Here is a 19408-nt window from a genome sequence, read left to right as displayed (position 1 = left end):
TACCAAGACATGCAGAAAAAGCTCCAGAGTGAGTTTACATATAACCAATCGTGGACATGAAGGGCATTAATTTTGGACTTTAATGATTTATTCTAACACTCTCTCTCACACAAAGAGCAGTGCCAGAATTTATTACATAAATTTACTGATGGCTACAAAAACGATGTGCTCCATCTTCTGAACAATCAGAGTATTTTTAATTAATTCAATTTAAGGACTTTAAGACAAAAATTAATGCAACATTCAAATCCACAATGAGGAGAGTCAGAGTGGAAATGCAGAAGTATAGAAGAAAGGAAGAGATGAAATCAGAGGAAGAGAAAGAACCAAAGCTGTTTAAATTAACAGAGAAAGCGGGCGCTACTTACCGTATGGGATCGTCTCGGCGCGACATCTGACAAGCTGATTGTTAGCTTTCTGCATGTTAGTTCCTCCACACTGACATGACCCTGCATTCTTGTGAACTTTTAAGCCCTAAGCTCAGACAGATACCTGGAGAATGATAAAGCTATAAAACATCTGGCCTTGATTGCTCCCTGAACTTAAAACTCTCCTCAGTTTCCATTTCTCTCTCTGATCCTCGGCTTGTGATGTCCACATTTCTCCTCTGGCAGCTGTTAGTGAGTTTCAAGCACAAACGCTCGTTTAAAGTTTCACACATTAATAAAATGCATTAGAAGAAACATAAAATGCCATTTTCACACACACACACACAGGCACACACACACACACACACTCGTTCTTGTGATCTGGACACAACATGCTCAAATGGTGAGGTGAGTATTTTTGTTGGTGCCTTGCACAGCTGGCCTTCAGGTGCACTGACTCGCTGCAAGAAATGTTCTCAAAATCACCCAGGAACTAAATTCTCAAACACATTCGATTCGATTTTGATTGATGCATCAAACTGCTAACAACAGGAGACAAACACTTTCACAGATTTAAACACATACATGGGAGAACGTAAGCGGGAAGCTTGGACTTTTAAGAAATTTTCTTAAGAATTTCAAGAAACTTTCTTAAAAATCAACAGGAAGAACATTCTCAAACTGATAATGACTGCTGCAACAAACTGCAAACACCAGGAGACGAACATTTTCACAGATTTAAACGGATAAATGTAAGCGAGAAGCTTTGACTTTATGCTGGGGAGTTTCAGGTTTTCTACTGCAGCAACAGGAATGACGGTGAAGGGGTTTCTACTCTGATGCATCAACTTTCTAATGATGCATCACTCTGCCGCTTCTACACTTCAAAAACAAAATATTACCAAGTATTTTTGGCTGAAGTGCAAATATCTTACGTCTCAAATTTCAAAGACAATACTAACTTACAAAAGACTTTTCATTAGGATAAATGAGATTGTTTTAGGTCAATAATATTGATAGAAAAGTTCTAGTTTTTCCTAAAAAAAACTAGAACTTTTGATGAAGAGCAACCAGCTCCTTTTAATCAATATAAGCTCAAAACAATCTCCTATTTCTTGCTGAAAATTTACTTGCAAGTTAGTTTTACTTCAAGTGCACAAAGATATGTGAACTGGATACTTGGTGGGATTTTGTGTCTTTGCAGTGTTTGACTGCTTTCATGACTGGAGCATCTACTGCTGCACCACTCAGGCCCTGCATGTTAGCAGCTCAGCATGTGTTTGCTTTCTGATGATGATGATGATGGTGGTGAAAATGGAGATGAAAGGAAGTACTGTGGGTTTTTCATGAGGTGAGGATGGATCACTCCATGCAGAGACGCGGTTCAGACTCCAGATAAAACCCGGTGGATCTTAAATTTCTTCTTCAGCTTTGAATCCCTGCTCGTGTCTGAACAGCGTCTGTGATGTTTGTTAAACCGAATCGATGTTTTCTTGGTGAACACACAACATGCTGACACACAGACTCTCGCCGACCCACAAACTCAACATTAGCCTGCAAGCGTGTTGAGACTCGAAGCTTTTAAAAGAACCTCAGTTATTTCTCCTGAATCTGTCCTAACCGGAGCACGGTTCTGTCGTAAACCTCTCCGCCTCGCTCTTAGCCCATCTACCTTTCTCTCCTCCTCTCTGGCCAGCTGCTGCTCCAGCTGCTGCAGCTGCTGGGTGGAGCTGTCCAGAAGCTGGTTGTAGGTGGCCGTCAGCTCGCCCAGCTGAGTCTCCACTGCAGCACGCTCCTCCAGGGACAACCTGGAAAAACAGCAGGACCAAACGTCACAGGAATGTTTCTGCATGTAAAATAAACAGTTAAAATGTGATTTTTGTGATATAGTGGTAGAAAATCATCGCCTAATAACGATTTTGATGTTTCAAAACAGTCTCTCAAACTGTTTCAAACAGTAGAGAAATAAAGCACCTGAACTTTTCGTTCACTTTCCAAACCTGGAGACAATGACTAATGCAGTTACTAGAATAGTTAGAGGATAAGTTAGTTAATCTGCAAATATCAGCTTTTCATCTTACAATGTTACTGAAAAGAACCTTTAAGTAGCAAGGCTATATCAGCAGCTGGACCAAAAGAATAAATAATGGAGGAAATAAAAACCACAAACAACTAAAACAAATAAAAAGGATTATGAAGTCTATAAACCAAAAATACGAATCAGAATGGAAATTACTGAGCTAATTTTAATGTGATTACAGCTGCTTATTGGTGTGCGATCGTACTTGCTGGCCTGTTTGGAGCAGAGGAAGCCCTGCGTGCTGCGAATGGCCTCGGCCACCTGCTCCTTCCTCCCCGCCAGCTGATCGCTGATGGCCTTCAGAGGAAACACATCGAGATCGGGTAAGGAGCCATTTTCAGAAAGCATTTCACCGCTACGGAGCCGTGAGCTACCTGCTGAGCCGCCAGCGAGGACTCGGCGCTGGGGCCGCCGGTCCGACCCCGCAGACCTTTGACCCAGCCCAGCAGCTCTGAAACCTGGCCCACCCTGGCCTGCTTCTCCTCCTCCACCTCTTTCTGCAGGGACGGAGAGATGAGAGGAGGAAGGGTTAGCAAGAGAGGCAAACGGATGGGCTCGGTTGTTACTGGGGTGAAATCGGGTCGGACCTCCTCCTCCTCCAGTCTCCTCAGGGCGTCATTGATGTACTTCACATGCTGGGTGGTCAGCGTCACCAGCGCCGTGTAGCGCGTCCGCAAATCCATGAACTGGAAACAAGTTCACCAGAAAACGACGATTCACCGGGAAACTTCAGGTATATCAATACATAATCAATACGACAAAACGTATTGATTGTACTGCGAGCGGCTCGTCACCTCCTGAGTGATGGCGTCAGACGAAGAGTGCATCCTCCTCCTCTTCACTGGGGATTTATGCGTCGACTCAACAAATGCTCTGTAGGTCATCAGCTGCAGCTCATAATCCTACAGAAGAAATGCATCATGGGAATTTACTGACATGTAAAACGGCCTCACCGGACAGACGGACGGACGGATTCTCACCTTGACGGAGGCGCAGTACTGTTTGGAGTAAGTCTGGCACTCGTCTAGTTTGGTCTGGTTCTGCTCAATTTCAGCCACCAGCGCCTGAAAACACATGTAACCGTGACAACGGTGAGCCGACGGCCCGGTGGCGCCGGCAGCGCTCCGAGGCGAGGTGAACGGACCTTCTGCTGGGCCAGCTGCTCCGACAGCGCCCTGCTGTCCGTCTGTCCGGCCTGGGCGCTCTCCTGCCTCTCCGTCGTCTCTTCGATCCACCGGATCAGAGCCGAGTGGTTCTGCCGGTACTGCTGCAGCGCTGAGCCCAGAACCTCCAGGTCCGACCGCCTGCAGGGACAAACACAGACGTTCCGACGGTAAAAATCAGGCAGCTTCAAGGAACGTTTTCAAACTTTTCAAACATCACTTTGGAAACAAAAACAATACAAATTAACTATGAGAAGATAATTTACTTCACTATTTCACAAGATATTTATTATTTCTATTAGTAAATAATAAATATATTTTATTATTTATAATGTTCTACAGAAGGAACAGGAAACTAAAATATGATAAAATGAAATGTCTCACTCACCAAACAAAGCACTAATTTAACAAAAAATCCCCCAATTTAAATAACTTTGTCTAATGTATGAGATAAAAGTCCCTGAGCCAGTAGGAATCAGAAATATATTATTTTGAACCCAGCAGAAGGAAACCTCTGCAGCAGTCGGAGCCGCCTACCGTGTTTCGGTTTGCTGCTTGACGCCGCTCCACCTCTCCGCCATCTGATTGGCTCTCTCCTGGTAGCGCTCCAGCTCAGGGCTGCGGTCCACATGCAGCTTCGCGAGTTCGGCTCCCGCCGCTTTGGCCCGGCCCAGCTGGACCTGCAGGGCCTGGAAGGTCTCCTCTTGTTCTGAAAGCTCCGCCTGCCACAGCTAAAAACGACAAAACGACGTCCATCAATTACAATAACTGATAAATGCGCTTCAGGGCTGAAACGATTAATCGAATCAATTGATTATTGAAATAACGGACTTGAAGTCTTATCGAGACTTTTTGTGGTACTACCAAGATAATAATAAAAGTAAAAAAAAAGACTATTTATTACAATCTTTAGGTAACTTTATGAACCCCACAAACACAAATATTGGTCCTGAAAAACATTCCCATTGGTCATGCGCTTCTTTAAGTTACAAGTCATATCAAAAGGTGAGATTTTTGTGTGATATTTGCAAATGTATCAATAACTGGTCATATTCTCATTGAACAAATTGTTTAGAAAACTGCAAGATTAGGGCAGTTCTTGGGGGGGGCTTCTAAAAATTATTAGGTGGAAACGATAAATCAAAATTTTGTGATAAAGGTTCAACGTTATGATAAATGTTCAGCCCCAAAATCAACTAGCTTTTTCCTGACAATAAAAAAAATCTCATATTAATCACGTTTTGCTTCCAGTTATTAATCAGTTAATATAAAAAACAATAGTAAGTCCAGCAGAGGGCGCCAAGCTTTTCACATGTTGACGTTAGAAAGATGTAAATTCATCGTTCGCTACAAATGATGTCAAGTTAATGTTATTGTATTATAATCAAATATTTTTTATTTAAAAAAAGGAAGTGAATTGTTTATTTGCATCTTTTAATGCATTTCTAAAATTGTACCAAACATCTGCAGAATGAATCAACAGGTAAAATAATCGTTAGCTGCAGCAGCGAAGCGTCTGCATCAGTTTTTACCGCCAGCTGGTCTCTGAGGTTCTGGATGGCGCCGGTGTCGGCGGGAACGGTGTCCTCTTCGCTCAGTCTGCTCTCGTACTTCCTGACCTGGCTCTCTGCTTCATCCAGGCTCCGCATCAAAACGTCGACCGTTTTTAACCTGAACGGGTGGAAAACAAAAAAGCATTTCAATTCATAAGGAAGCAAAACGTTTCAAGCTGATCCTGTGTGGTGAGCGAATAAAAAGGTTCACTAACTTCTCCAGGCAGAGCGCTGAGAGGTTGTGCAGCCTGTCGGTTCGCTCCACGGCCTGACTGAGCTGCGAGCGCAGGACGGGAACGCTGGAGGACGACGGCTTCTCCTCGAAGAACCGGACACAGCGCCGCGAAACGTCACCCAGCCCGCAGCGCAGCGAGTCCAGCTCAGACTGCAGCTTCTGGAAAAAACAGGAAATTAAACGTTTTATTTCAGTTTTCTCTCTCAAAGCTGCAGACTGTAACTTTTATAAAGAATAGGTTTTGTTGTAAAAGTATAAAAAGATCAATCTCTTCTACGTTTGTCAGGAAATGCAAAAGAAAAGCAAAACAACCAATCAGAACAAAGAGGAGGGGTTTAGCGCTGTCAATCAATCAAAGCTGAATATGCTAATGACAAAGAAACAACTTACAAGAAGTCTGTTTATTTGCTGCCATTGGTTGCTATGCTAACTAGCCTTAGTGTTCACAACACGTTAAGTTAGCTGCAGCATAGCAGAGAACAACAAGCAGCGGCAGATCATTTTGTGATTGACAGCGCTAAGCCCCGCCTCCTGGCTCAGATTGGTTGTTTCCAGTTAGCACTGGGAGAAGATCAAGACGCTACATTGTTTTGACAAATAATGTGTCTCATAAATTATAGTTTCAACAAATATGTCAAAAATAATTTTTATAAAAGTTACATACACCAGGTTTAAAAGTCTTATTTACTTTCTTAATTATTACACACTTATTTTATTCATTAGTTTCTTCAAATAAATGCTAAATTTATTTTAATTCCACCTAAATATATATATATATGAAATAAATCTTAAAAAGATGCAAACTAACATTCATTTAACTTTGTGGAAAAACATTCCCAAGAACATCAATAAAAGGTTCAAAAACTCTTTTTGAACCTTAAACTTTTTCATTCCTGATTATTAAAACCAATTAAATAGACATTTTATCCACTCTTCCTACACTGGAAGTGCTTCCAGTTTCTACAACATTAACAGGTGTAGTTGCAGTTTCCACCCAGCAGATGGCGCTCAGCCTGACCTCTTGCTCTGCGATCTGCAGCGTGTTGTCGAAGCCGGCGCTCGACAGCCGGCTGGGAGGCGGCGTCTCGATGGCTCTCATCAGCCGGCGCTCGGCGTCGTCCAGACGCAGCGTGACGTCCTGCAGCTCCGACAGGTACGACCGCGACACCGACTCGTCTTTCTCCGCTGCGCAGAAACAGAAACACTGGTCACAAACTGGCTACGCTCGCTTGATCCACTCACGTTTGGCTGAATTCTGATTTTCTGGTCGGTTGTGGTAATAATTAAACCCAAATAGAAGCAGATTTCTGTTTTCCGAAGCGCAGAACAACGTGAACGCCCCTCAGCAGCGTACTGTTATAGAATAATGGATGACTCTGGATTTTAAAGTTTATTCAGCAATCAGAGCCGACATTATGGTCACAAAATCATAAATGTTATGTCTTTCCTTTTGGTTATATTTGTAATTATCAATATTTAACACCTTGGATGAAGTGACAAGCAATTTCCCTTGGGAATCAAAACAACCTCGACTTCCTGTTAGTGATTCAACCTGGTGCTAGGAGACAGAGAAGTTTAAATGTCGTGTTAATAAACCTGAAGATGAGGTTGGGTGAAAAGATCGGGTCGTTTTTGGGTCTTATTTTCCTGCTGTGTGAACGTAAACTGAAGCTTTTTGCTCGGCGGCGCCCCCACCTGTCTCCATGTGGCGCAGCAGGTCCTGGCAGTGCTGCTGCGCCTGCTGCGCGTCCCGCTCCAGCTCCCGTCTCTCGGCCGCCGTGAACAGCGAGCTCTCCTTGCTGTCGGACAGGAAGTCGGCCAGCTGCGACGCCAGGTGGTCCAGCAGCTGCTGCCGCTCCGATGGACTCTGACTTCGAACCTGACGGAGGAAACGGGCGGAGAACGGAGGTCAGACCTTCAGATTAAAAGCCTGGGACTTTCTTAGGAGTCGTATGAGAGACTCACCGAGTCCAGAGTCCAGCCGGAGATGGACCGGATGTCTTTGAGGACGTAGTGCCACGTCACCATGCTCTTCATGTTCACATGCAGCTGATGCCACAGAGACATCACCTTCTGGTAGAGCTGCTCCGCCCTGAGGTGACAGGAAACAGCCGGTGACAGGAAACAGTCGGTGACAGGAAGCAGTCGGTGACAGGAAGCAGTCGGTGACAGGAAGCAGTCGGTGACAGGAAACAGTCAGAGACATGAAGCAGTCGGTGACAGGAAACAGTCGGTGACAGGAAGCAGTCAGAGACATGAAGCAGTCGGTGACAGGAAACAGTCGGTGACAGGAAGCAGTCGGTGACAGAAAACAGTCGGTGACAGGAAACAGTCGGTGACAGGAAGCAGTCGGTGACAGGAAGCAGTCAGTGACAGGAAACAGTCGGTGACAGGAAACAGTCGGTGACAGGAAACAGTCGGTGACAGGAAACAGTCGGTGACAGGAAGCAGTCGGTGACAGGAAACAGTCGGTGACAGGAAGCAGTCGGTGACAGGAAGCAGTCGGTGACAGAAAACAGTCGGTGACAAGAAACAGTCGGTGACAGGAAACAGTCGCTGACAGGAAACAGTCGGTGACAGGAAGCAGTCGGTGACAGGAAGCAGTCGGTGACAGGAAGCAGTCGGTGACAGGAAGCAGTCGGTGACAGGAAGCAGTCGGTGACAGGAAACAGTCGGTGACAGGAAACAGTCGGTGACAGGAAACAGTCGGTGACAGGAAACAGTCGGTGACAGGAAGCAGACGGTGACAGGAAACAGTCGGTGACAGGAAGCAGTCGGTGACAGGAAGCAGTCGGTGACAAGAAACAGTCGGTGACAAGAAACAGTCGGTGACAGGAAACAGTCGCTGACAGGAAACAGTCGGTGACAGGAAGCAGACGGTGACAGGAAGCAGTCGGTGACAGGAAGCAGTCGGTGACAGGAAGCAGTCGGTGACAGGAAGCAGTCGGTGACAGGAAACAGTCGGTGACAGGAAACAGTCGGTGACAGGAAACAGTCGGTGACAGGAAACAGTCGGTGACAGGAAGCAGTCGGTGACAGGAAACAGTCGGTGACAGGAAGCAGTCGGTGACAGGAAGCAGTCGGTGACAGGAAGCAGTCGGTGACAGGAAGCAGTCGGTGACAGGAAACAGTCGGTGACAGGAAACAGTCGGTGACAGGAAACAGTCGGTGACAGGAAGCAGTCGGTGACAGGAAACAGTCGGTGACAGGAAACAGTCGGTGACAGGAAGCAGTCGGTGACAGGAAGCAGTCGGTGACAGGAAGCAGTCGGTGACAGGAAGCAGTCGGTGACAGGAAACAGTCGGTGACAAGAAACAGTCGGTGACAGGAAGCAGTCGGTGACAGGAAGCAGTCGGTGACAGGAAGCAGTCGGTGACAGGAAACAGTTGGTGACAGGAAACAGTTGGTGACAGGAAGCAGTCGGTGACAGGAAGCAGTCGGTGACAGGAAGCAGTCGGTGACAGGAAACAGTCGGTGACAGGAAACAGTCGGTGACAGGAAACAGTCGGTGACAGGAAGCAGTCGGTGACGGATAACAGACCTCAGCTGCTTAAGAACACGCAGTCATCCCTTTAAATGGTTAATTGTTCTTTAAAAAATTATTAAAGATGTGTATTATATGGTCTTGACAGAAAGATTTATTATTAACATAATCCATTTTTTATTTATTTGGTCTTAATTTTTAATATATTTATTGTGGTTTTATTTCTTCATTTTTTAATTAAAATATATTTTTTCCTCTAAGAGGTTTCTTCTTTAATTAAGATAGTTCATATAAATTGGTAAAATCCATCTACATGCTTGTGATGCATAAATAAACATAAAAGTTACTGTCATTTATATATATTCTTAATGATTTCTTTATTTTTACTTATTTAGTTTTTTTTTAATCATTTTATTAAAATAATTAAATATGTTTCTTAAATAATCCTAATTAGTCTCTTATGATGTTTAACATTTGTATTTGTCTTATTGATATATTTATTTGTTTATTTCCTCATTAAGGACTTTTTCTTGTAAATCAAGTCATTTAAACTGGTAAAATCCATCTGATGCTTGTGATCAGCATATTTAAACCAACTATAGAAATAAGACAGCTCTGTTGTTTCGTTCCTTTATTTTACCTAAAAATAGTTTTTTATTCTTTTAACTGACTAAAAGTGTTTCTTGAGACAAGCAAATTTAAACATTTAAACATATTTAAACAATCCTTTCTGTTCTGAGGGCCGTTTGCAGCCATGGGATGATTTTGTTATTCAGATTACAGGATAAATTCATCAGTTTGCTGCAGATTGAAGTCGGACGTCTGACAAAAGCCGTAGAGTTTGAGTCTGACCTGCTGGACGTGTCGATGGCCTCCTGGTTGGGCGGCGGGACGGTGAAACACACGGAGGGAACCATGGCTTCGTTCCCCGTCGGGCTGATCACCTTCCACTTGGTCCGCTGGGAGTTGTCCCCCAGCACACACTCCTCGCCTCGGTTGATGGTGATCTGAGGCGGGAGTGGAAATACAGGAGAACATTACCAGAAACATTAGAATAAAGGCAGGCAATTATGAGAGTTTGAGAACACCAAAGAGATTAGAGGCAGAATGAGACATTAAGGGTAAAATCAAGCAGGAGGAAAAGAAACAAAGCAAAGAGCAACAGAGTGATCATGAAACATAAAATGAAAACAAATCATGAAGCTGCAGGAGATCCTGGAATGATTATGGGATCGGAGGAACTGGGACGGAAACGAAGCGGCTTTGCATCAATAAAGCTCAAACAGAAAACGTTCTCCAAACCCAGCGTTTGGTTTTCCTGTCAGTCTGATCAGAAACCCAGCTGTTAGCAATTAGCATTTAGCTTTAGTTTAGAATAAACTGCCTTTCTCGCCCCTTCCCTGCACACAGACACACACGCCAATAATGCAAAGCTCGGCACAAACAGGAAGTATATGAAATGCATTCAGATCTCGTCGTTTTCTGACTGAACGTGTTCAGTTCAGTGAGCGCCTCCGACTCTTATCAGCTGATGTCAGACTAAATATCCTGCACTGGAATTTAACTGGTATCAGAAAGTTTATAGGAATTTTATTTAGATCCTGCCTGTTTCTGTGTCCTTTACTCTGGTAAATACACTGCGTTGCACTAATATTTATTAATTGTTTTAATAGTTAAGGAAATGAATAGTAAGAAAATTACAAAGCAAAAGTCCAGAATAAAGAAATTCAGCAGAAATATCCACAGATTTACTGCAAATATTTAATCCGTTTCATCATAAAGGCAGCAAGTTATTTTCATATAATTATTTTTTCTTTTCACATTTAATCATTTAATTGTACAGTTGTTTTGAAATTTATATCTTGATTTAGATCTGACTTTGCAGTTTATTGTAAAATCGGTTATCACAATAAAAATTAAAATATAAAATAATTATTAGAGATTAGGCCAATAGTTTATTTTATCCGTAAAAAAATTATTATGAGGAGCTGGACACAAGCAGGAAAAATGTGTTTTACCAAAGTGTTTTGAAAACCAAACTAACTTTTATCAAATCAGAAATGTTGAGATAATTTTTCTGTAAAGCTTATAGTAGCACAGAACATATTAAACCCAATTTATCTGCCTTCTATTTCATTTATTTTCTCCATGTCTTTTCTTTTTTATTCATCTAATTGAATATTAGATGAATATAATTAAATATTTGTTTAAATATTATTTTTGCTTTGTCATTTACAGGTTCATGTTTCATGTCTGTTATGGGATTCATTGTGTGAAAACTCAGAAGTAAAATAATAAATAGAAACAAATTTATTTTATGGGTAAATAAGCAAATAAATCAAACTTAGAGAATTGTGTTAAAAAGTCTTAAATCAGCTGATAAGGAAGCGAGCGAGTGAGAATCTGAGGTTAGAGAAGGAGAAGAGAGGCAGCTATACCTGAACGTTTGTCTTGTCAGGCCGACCGACAGACGAGAGGAAGAGGAGGAGGAGGAAGAGGAGGGGTGTGGAGAGAAAAAAGACAGCGAAGCAGAGAAAGATTACTGTGGTGCTCGACTCTCCAGAGCCTCTGTGACACTTTGAGCAGAACCCCAAACCCAAACCGAAGCTCCGGTGTTCAGACACACCGACCCGGCAGAACCTGCCGCTACACATAGCGGCCGGACATCCAGGGGGCGCTGCAGAGAACCTATGGGATCCTGCTTGGGACACATTTAGACTTCCAGAAGACGGCCAAGCTAACGGTCCGTCAGAACCAGCAGGACGGAAACTTCATCTCCTCTGAACCCAAAATCAGAATTAAATCAGATTAAAGTCAAAATTGTATTTATTTATCAGTGACTTTAATCCTCTTTCAAGATGCTAATATTATTTTACATTTATTTGATATTTCCTGAGCTGCTGTCCATCTGGAATAACTTCAACTGTCAGTTTGTCTCAAATAGACTCTGCCGTCTGATTGGTTGATCAGTTCACCTGCAGATTGGCCACCTTGTCAATACACTCCAGTACAGGTCTGTAAAACTACTGAAATTCATTTTCATCTAATTCTTGATATTTAAATGAATGGAACAACATCTTGTTGGATCTTTTATACTGCTTTGATGCTCAACTTTTCTCTGAACTCCCTGAGTTTAGACCAGATATTTTCCTCCAGGTAAACATTTCCGCCACGTTTCTCCAAGCGAACCCTTGGAGCCGTTTCCAGGGGAAGGTGATCACTGGTGAAGGTCAGAGGTGAGAAACGGGTCAAGCTCCGGTGCCGTACCTCGATCTGTTTGTAGTCGCAGATGGCTCTGATGGGTGTGGCGCCACCCAGTGGACTCTCCGCGCTGCGGGGCCGGAGCTGGACCACCGTCTTGGCCCGACCCACCAGGCTGGCCACCGTACTGCGGTACTCAATCAGCTGCTCCTTCTCCTCCTACCGGAACAGCAGAGGGTCATAGCTCAACTTATTACACTTCCTTTAACAGGTCAGTTAAGTCTGTGGTCTAAACAAAACATGTTCATTACATTTTTCACTCCTTCTTAGATAATCAGATTTTAGTCTGTTCAGTGCAGAATTAGTCTTTTTAGAGCGTCTTGTTTTAATCTAAATAAGCTGCAACTCAACGTTTGCATTCGGTCGTGAAAATGAATACAAACAGATACAAACAACCATACATCTTTGAAAAACAGAAGTGGAGCCTCCTGCACAACCAACAAGAATGCAGGAATGATTTCTGGTGGGTGGGTCAACAACAAACTCTTGTCATTTCCAGCAGCCGTTGTACAAAACCAGCTGACCACGTTGGAACAGTCTGGCTCTGCAGACATGATGCCTTCAAGTGCATCACTAGCGATAATATATATGCTGAAATCTGAATCCTGTCTGCTTAGACAGCAGCAATGTCTCCATATCCATAAATCATAGCAGCTCATGCTATGATTTATGGATATGCAGATGCTATCTAAGAAAACTTTTTAGCCTTAATAATTGAAGGGACTGAGCTGCAACTTTAAAAAGATGTAAGAAAGTGGAGAGCCAACAGGAAGATCAGCGCTGTCCAAGCCTCTGGACCTGAGTGGACCTTTCTAACTCGGCCGATAAACATTAAACATTAAACTGGAGGGCTCTTCGCCCTGACAGCCGGTGCTACACCTCCTCCTCATCAGAGAAAAGAGCGTCATCAAAGATTCATGATGGAGAAACAACAGGGAGGCAGCTAGCAGGTCCGTGCTGATGAGTTTTTACTTTACACCTCAGAGATAAATTTCCCACTGAGAGACGAGGCGGCTCTGTTAGGCGAACAGCAGCAGGTCAGCTGCTGGTTTAAATCTGAACCAACACAGACGAGCTGAATGTCTGGAATATAAAGAGTGAGGTGTGACATTTTGAGGCGAACAGGTACGACGGCTCCCGGGAGAAACATCGAGCAGAAAACTCCATCAACAGGAAACAGAAAAGACTGAGGGTCAAACCTCAACGTGACCTCCAGCTGAGGGCTTACAGGAGGATCTATAGCCCTCAATTAGCAGGTTAACGGTTTGATTCCTGACAGGAAAAAACTAATACGTAGGGATTTGGGGGAAAAAAACCTTCAGGATCTAAAATCAAGAGGCAGAAGGGCTGAAGCCTGCAGAGCGGGTCTGAATGAAGGACAAAATGTCTGGGACGATGGACATGAATCAGCATCATGATAGGAGAAAACCAAAACAAGTCCCACTGGTAGGAGAAAAGAAACAAGAGGCTGCAATGGCCTAGTCAAAGTCCAGACTACAACCTGCATGAAAATAGATGGAAGAATGGAAAAATGCAAAGACTGTTCAGAAAAGGAAAAAATGGATGGATGAATGTGGGCGTGGCTCGATTCAGGGTAGTGACTGAGCTAAAGCTTTCTGATTGGATATCTGGTTACCATGGAGTCCTGCAGCAGGTCCTCCAGTTTGCTCAGCCGGCTGTTCTTGTCGCAGGTGTACTGTCTCTTTATCGTCTCCTGAAGCTGCCGCAGGTACGACTCGCAGTCCCTGGCGTCGCTCATGAACTGGAAGAAAACGCAGAGATTAACAACCTGCAGGGAAGAATCCAGTTTAAACTGGTTTTATCCAGTTAAACTGGTTCTATCTGGTTTAAACTGGTTTTATCCAGTAAAACTGGTTTTATCTGGTCTAAAATGGTTTTATTGAGTTTACACCAGTTTAATCAGAACTGTAATGGTTTTATGCAGATTTAAACGTTGCAGTAGCATAAGCAGAACCTTAAGCTCACCTGGAAGTAGGCGGTGTTGTCCTTGAGATGCTGCTCAACACAAACACACAGCTGCTCCACCCACTGCCACTGCGTCTGCAGGGCTGCACTGTAGGCCTGGAAACACAGAAAACATTCTTTTTACTTTCATTTTGTTTTTATAAAATTCATTTTATAATCACATCATAAAAATTGTATTTCCACAATTTGATTGATTTCACAGAAGCAAATCAAAGCATAAAGAAATGTTCATTTTAAATAACCTTTAAAACAAATAATAAAGACAGTTTGAGGTAGAAAGTATTCATTCAACCCTGAGTATTTGCATGCAGAGTTTCTGGAGTCATATTTCATATTTTTCTTGATCAATAAGTGCAACAGTTTTTAAAAACATTTTTAAAGCTGTAAAATGTAAAAGCCTCCATAAGAGCTTTGACTTTAGCTAGAAACAAGATCAGCTCTGAAAACCGAGAGTATGCACAAACATTTTGGTAAAAGCTTGAAAAAAGGTCATTTTCACCAATTAATTTATTACTTCTATACACAGCATGTAAAAAAAGGTTCTAGATCATTTTCTGACAACAAAAACAAAAGATGAGGCCATTCCCATTATAGGACATTCCCTAAAATAGTATATAAGTGTGTTTGGTTTTTTTGTTCTATTAAATTTTTTACTGGTAATTGGAAAACAAAACCAAGTCCATTGTTTATTTATTGTGCTTTAGTCAATAAATAAAAATAAAAAGGAGCTGGAAAACATGGATAAATCCAGAAATGTTCTCTTTGTACTATTTTAAATGCAACAAAGTTTAAAAACTTGCCAAACACCATTAAGCTGGACCTTATGATCCAGTGCTGAAGGCAAACATAAAAACAAACATGAATTCAATTTGCACAGACAAACAGACCGAATGGAGGATAAAAATGGAAAATAAAATGAAAGGAAGGAAGACATCGAAAAGAATGAATTTTCTCAATATCTGAAAGCTGCTGAATGTGGTGGGCGGAGCTTCCAGCTCAATGACACAGAAGCCCCGCCCACTTCTATTCAGCAGTACAGAACCAACCTGATGTAAATCTGTAAATATTACCTCCACAGTCTGTTTGGCCGGATGGTTTTCCTGACAGAGCTGGCCAGCCGTTTCCTGGATGGAACGCATCACATCCTGTTTCTCTGCCAATTCCAACCTCAACTCCTGCAACCAGAACCAGAACCAGCAGGTGAACATCAGGGTGTGTTTACGTTCAGCGTTCACAGTGGAGAGCTTTGGCTCACCTCGTACAGCTCCCGCTTGGCGCTCATGTTGGCATTGCCGTCGCTCCAGTCGAAGGAGATCTCCTCTTCCTCGCGCTCGTTGAGCCAGATCAGCTCCTCGGTGCAGCGCGACACAAACGCGTGCAAACTCTCCAGGCTCTGCAGGCGGCATGACGAATGTTCCTATGGAAACCACACAAACGTCCCCCCATCAACACACAACAACACTTCCTCCCATTGTTCGGTCAAGCTGCCGGTCGGCATGAAACAGGATTTTAAAGAGAGTCGAAGATGAAATACAAAGTATTTCTTGTCTAGTTTCTAGTGCAAATATCTTAATACAGCTAAAATAAGACAAACCAACTTCAAACTAAAAAATAGGAAATAACACATAAAATAAGACATTTTTCTACAAATTAAAAGGAATTACTGATTTAAAACAAGCTCCAATATTGACTTGAAAGTTAGTTTTGTCTTTTTCTAAGAGTACTGAGATATTTCAGCAGAAACTAGAGAGAATATTGGTTGTGATTTTGTGGTGTGAATCGTCGGCCAGACAAAGGCGCGTACTGCTCTTGCTGAAAAATGCATTGATGTAATGAACGTCTTGTGATGTAAAGGTTTGAAATGTGCAAAACTGAAAAATGTAAAACTCCAAAGCTGCTACTTTAGCATCGCTGAAAGCTTTTAGATGCAACAGAACTACAGAAACACAAACATTTAACTAGAAAAAAGGGGGAAAAAAAGATGGAAAGCACATCGAACAGATGGAGAATTTGTTGATGTGCTTTAATGGGATTAACTGGGAAACACTCACCAGTAGCTTGCAGTACTGGTGCTCCAGTTTGGCCAGGGTTTCTGAGTAGCTGCCTTTATAGTTCGGGGAAACTTTGGCCTAAATGGAGACGGACAAAATCTTGATTACCAACTGTATTGTTCAACAAAAATAAAAACTGGTCCTGTGGGGCTGCATGTGCACCTCGTAGCTGCGCGCCTCCTGCAGGCTGCTCAGCAGCTCCTCCACAGCCGTGTGGATGGTGTTGTGCTCCTGCAGGTTGTTCTCCACAGAGGGGAGGTCTGCGCCCCACTCTGCTCCCTCCAGCAGCTCCTAAAACACACCAGGACAGAGTTTATCTGCAGAATCTGCCGTTTTGTGGAAGTGAAAGGTCACTTCTCCAACATAAAATACAACATTTTCATATTCAGACGTGATATACTGTTAGTACTCATTTTGAGTACTAACAGCTCAAAACGATTTTCTATAGAAAGTCAAAATTTAGCAAAAACTCAGTTGTTGGAGGGAATCACCATAGCAACCAGAGTAGGGCTGCAGCTAACGATTATTTTAGAAATTATTTTGAAAATTAATCAGATAAAAAAAACTTGGTACAATGTGCAGATTTTTATTTTAACAAATCAAACCTTTTTATATGTTAGAAATATGTGGAAAGATGCAAATAAACAGTTTAATTTTTTAAAAGATGAAAATATAAGCAAACAACATGCGTTTAGTGAAAGTTTTATCATTTGCGGCAAAGCATACAGCTAATAATATCAACATGTGAAAAGCTCAGTTTATTTATTTCTGATCATTTTTATAAACTGATTAATATCTGAGGACTCAAAGGATTCTCTTCCCAATGGCAGATTATTTTAGTGTCTTTTTATTTACAGAATTATACATTTGGATACCTGCACTAGAAACCAGTTGTTCTGTTTTTGCAGTGAAAAGTGGAGGAGATACAGAAAACATAGCAAAACAAAGAAAAAAAGGTTTTCTGTTTTTTTAATCTAAAACATGCTCAACAGAGAAACTTTAAGAGTAAAAGTGGAGAGAAGCTTGATTTATCTCCTGAAAATACGAGTTTAGTAGGAGGTAAAGAACCTAAAATCATAAACTAGGAAGAGATCCACAGATCCAGATTGTTTAAAATGATCTGAAATAATCTGTTTTTGAACGTTTCCGCGGTCGAGGCTGACCTGCGTCTCCTCCACCCATCCCAGCAGCTCGTAGATGAACCTCAGGCTTCCTTCATCCTCTGATGACGACATGGCCACCAGCTGAGAGCGCGCCATCGGCCGCCGCAGGAGAGCGGCTCCGACGGCCCCCAGAGCCCCCACGGCCCCCAGCAGGGTCTGACCCAGAGGGAGGCCTCCGTCTGTGGCTCTCTGCCAGGGCGGCTCCGTGCCGGTGGGCCCCAGGGCCTGAGAGAAGTGACCCTTCCTGTAGACGCTGGAGCACTGCAGCCGGAGCGAGACCAGCTCCTCCTGAAGGCAGTTAACTCTGCAGAAATCAGAACATAAAGTCAGTATTAACGGAAAGCGGAGTGTTATTTATCCCCCGTATGTTTCTGTGTTTCCTGTAAAAACAGAAGCTCTGAAGGTTGGAGCCTGGTTTAACTCCACCCAACAACCTGTTGGTGTTTTTCTCTGAATATCACAACTCTTTTCAGGTCACAAAAAGGTCAAACAGTGTTATGTAGGAGGCAGAATTAATTTACCGTGCAGGATGAGTCCACATGAATTCAGGTTTAAAGCTGGTTGTCTCAGAAAAAACTTCTCCAAAACATTAACTAGTAAATTCAATCAAACTGCATTTTAAATCTGAAATAAAGGGATTCAAACGAGTCAACTTTCCCTTTACTTACATAGTAAAAACTAGGAAACCCTCCATTTCAGTTTCATTACTCTGTGTTGTGCAATAATGATAACATTTTTCAAATCAATGTGTTGCCGTGTATGTACCTATATATATATAAATAAAATAAAATTCCCTTCTCACTACCGCGGGTGGTTCTTATCCTCTGAGCTCAGGTCCTCTACCAGAGGCCTGGGAGCTTGAGGGTCCTGCAGTATCTTGGCTGTGCCAAGGACTGCACATTTCTGGATTGAGATGTCTGATGTTGTTCCTGGGATCTGTTGTAGCCACTGCTCCAGTTTGGGGGTTACTGCCCCGAGGGCCCCGATGACCACAGGCACCACTGTGGTCTTCACCTTCCAGGCCCTCTCCAGTTCTTCCCTGAGGCCCTGGTATTTCTCCAGTTTCTCGTGCTCCTTTTTTCTAATGTTGCAGTCGCTTGGTATTGCTACATCTACCACAACGGCTTTCCTCTGTTGTTTATCCACTACGACAATGTCTGGTTGGTTTGCCATTACCATTCTGTCTGTCTGGATCTGGAAGTCCCACAGGATCTTAGCTCTGGCGTTCTCCACCACCTTTGGGGGTGTTTCCCACTTTGATCTTGGGGTTTCCAGTCCATATTCTGCACAGATGTTTCTGTACACTATGCCTGCCACTTGGTTATGTCGCTCCATGTACGCTTTCCCTGCCAGTATCTTGCACCCTGCTGTTATGTGCTGGACTGTCTCAGGGGCCTCCTTGCACAACCTACACCTTGGGTCTTGTCTGGTGTGGTAGATCTGGGCCTCTATTGCTCTGGTGTTTAGGGCCTGTTCCTGGGCGGCCAGGATGAGGGCCTCTGTGCTGTCCTTGAGTCCAGCTTTTTCCAGCCATTGGTAGGATTTACTGATATCAGCCACTTGGGTTATTTGCTGGTGGTACATCCCATGTAGGGGCTTGTCCTCCCATGATGGTATCTCTGGCACCTCAACCTCCGTTCCCTGTTGTCTGAGACATTCACTGAGCACATTGTCTGTTGAGGCTTTGTCTCTGATGTATTTATGGATCTTAGTTGTTTCGTCCTGGACAGTGGTTCTCACACTCACTAGTCCTCTGCCTCCTTCCTTGCGGCTCGTGTACAGCCTCAGGGTGCTGGATTTGGGGTGGAACCCTCCATGCATTGTTAGTAGTTTTCTGGTCTTAATATCTGTGGCTTTTATCTCCTCCTTTGGCCAGCTAATTATTCCAGCAGGGTATCTGATTACTGGCAGGGCATAGCTGTTTATCACACAGATCTTGTTCTTGCCATTGAGCTGGCTTCTCAGGACTTGTCTTATTTGTTGGAGGTATTTAGCTGTGGCTCCCTTCCTTGTGACCTCATCGAGGTTGCCATTTGCTTGTGGTATACCTAGGTACTTGTAACT

General features: G+C 43.1%; 1 protein-coding gene across 25 annotated transcripts in view; it reads right to left on the bottom strand.

Moving 5' to 3' along the window:
* The window catches only part of macf1a (microtubule actin crosslinking factor 1a), a 195316-nt gene that overhangs the window by 85082 nt on the left and 90826 nt on the right, over nucleotides 1–19408 (bottom strand). For all 25 annotated transcript variants that reach the window (XM_055055143.1, XM_055055151.1, XM_055055155.1 and 22 more), the window contains 22 exons: nucleotides 17345–17648; nucleotides 16344–16472; nucleotides 16182–16259; nucleotides 15386–15547; nucleotides 15201–15305; nucleotides 14131–14226; nucleotides 13781–13906; nucleotides 12151–12303; nucleotides 9736–9890; nucleotides 7365–7491; nucleotides 7095–7278; nucleotides 6418–6584; nucleotides 5380–5558; nucleotides 5144–5282; nucleotides 4149–4342; nucleotides 3593–3752; nucleotides 3429–3512; nucleotides 3243–3350; nucleotides 3036–3134; nucleotides 2823–2945; nucleotides 2654–2745; nucleotides 2041–2176 (listed from right to left, as the gene is read on the bottom strand). In XM_055055143.1, the coding sequence (XP_054911118.1) occupies nucleotides 2041–2176; nucleotides 2654–2745; nucleotides 2823–2945; nucleotides 3036–3134; nucleotides 3243–3350; nucleotides 3429–3512; nucleotides 3593–3752; nucleotides 4149–4342; nucleotides 5144–5282; nucleotides 5380–5558; nucleotides 6418–6584; nucleotides 7095–7278; nucleotides 7365–7491; nucleotides 9736–9890; nucleotides 12151–12303; nucleotides 13781–13906; nucleotides 14131–14226; nucleotides 15201–15305; nucleotides 15386–15547; nucleotides 16182–16259; nucleotides 16344–16472; nucleotides 17345–17648 (3100 nt within the window). The remainder of the gene's footprint in view (nucleotides 1–2040; nucleotides 2177–2653; nucleotides 2746–2822; nucleotides 2946–3035; nucleotides 3135–3242; nucleotides 3351–3428; nucleotides 3513–3592; nucleotides 3753–4148; nucleotides 4343–5143; nucleotides 5283–5379; nucleotides 5559–6417; nucleotides 6585–7094; nucleotides 7279–7364; nucleotides 7492–9735; nucleotides 9891–12150; nucleotides 12304–13780; nucleotides 13907–14130; nucleotides 14227–15200; nucleotides 15306–15385; nucleotides 15548–16181; nucleotides 16260–16343; nucleotides 16473–17344; nucleotides 17649–19408) is intronic.

The sequence above is a fragment of the Poeciliopsis prolifica genome, unplaced genomic scaffold (assembly GCF_027474105.1).
Source record: "Poeciliopsis prolifica strain line A6 unplaced genomic scaffold, Auburn_PproV2 SCAFFOLD041, whole genome shotgun sequence".
NCBI lineage: Eukaryota > Metazoa > Chordata > Actinopteri > Cyprinodontiformes > Poeciliidae > Poeciliopsis > Poeciliopsis prolifica.
The sequence above is the reverse complement of the archived record's forward strand: the minus strand, read 5'-3'. Positions and strand labels throughout refer to the sequence as shown.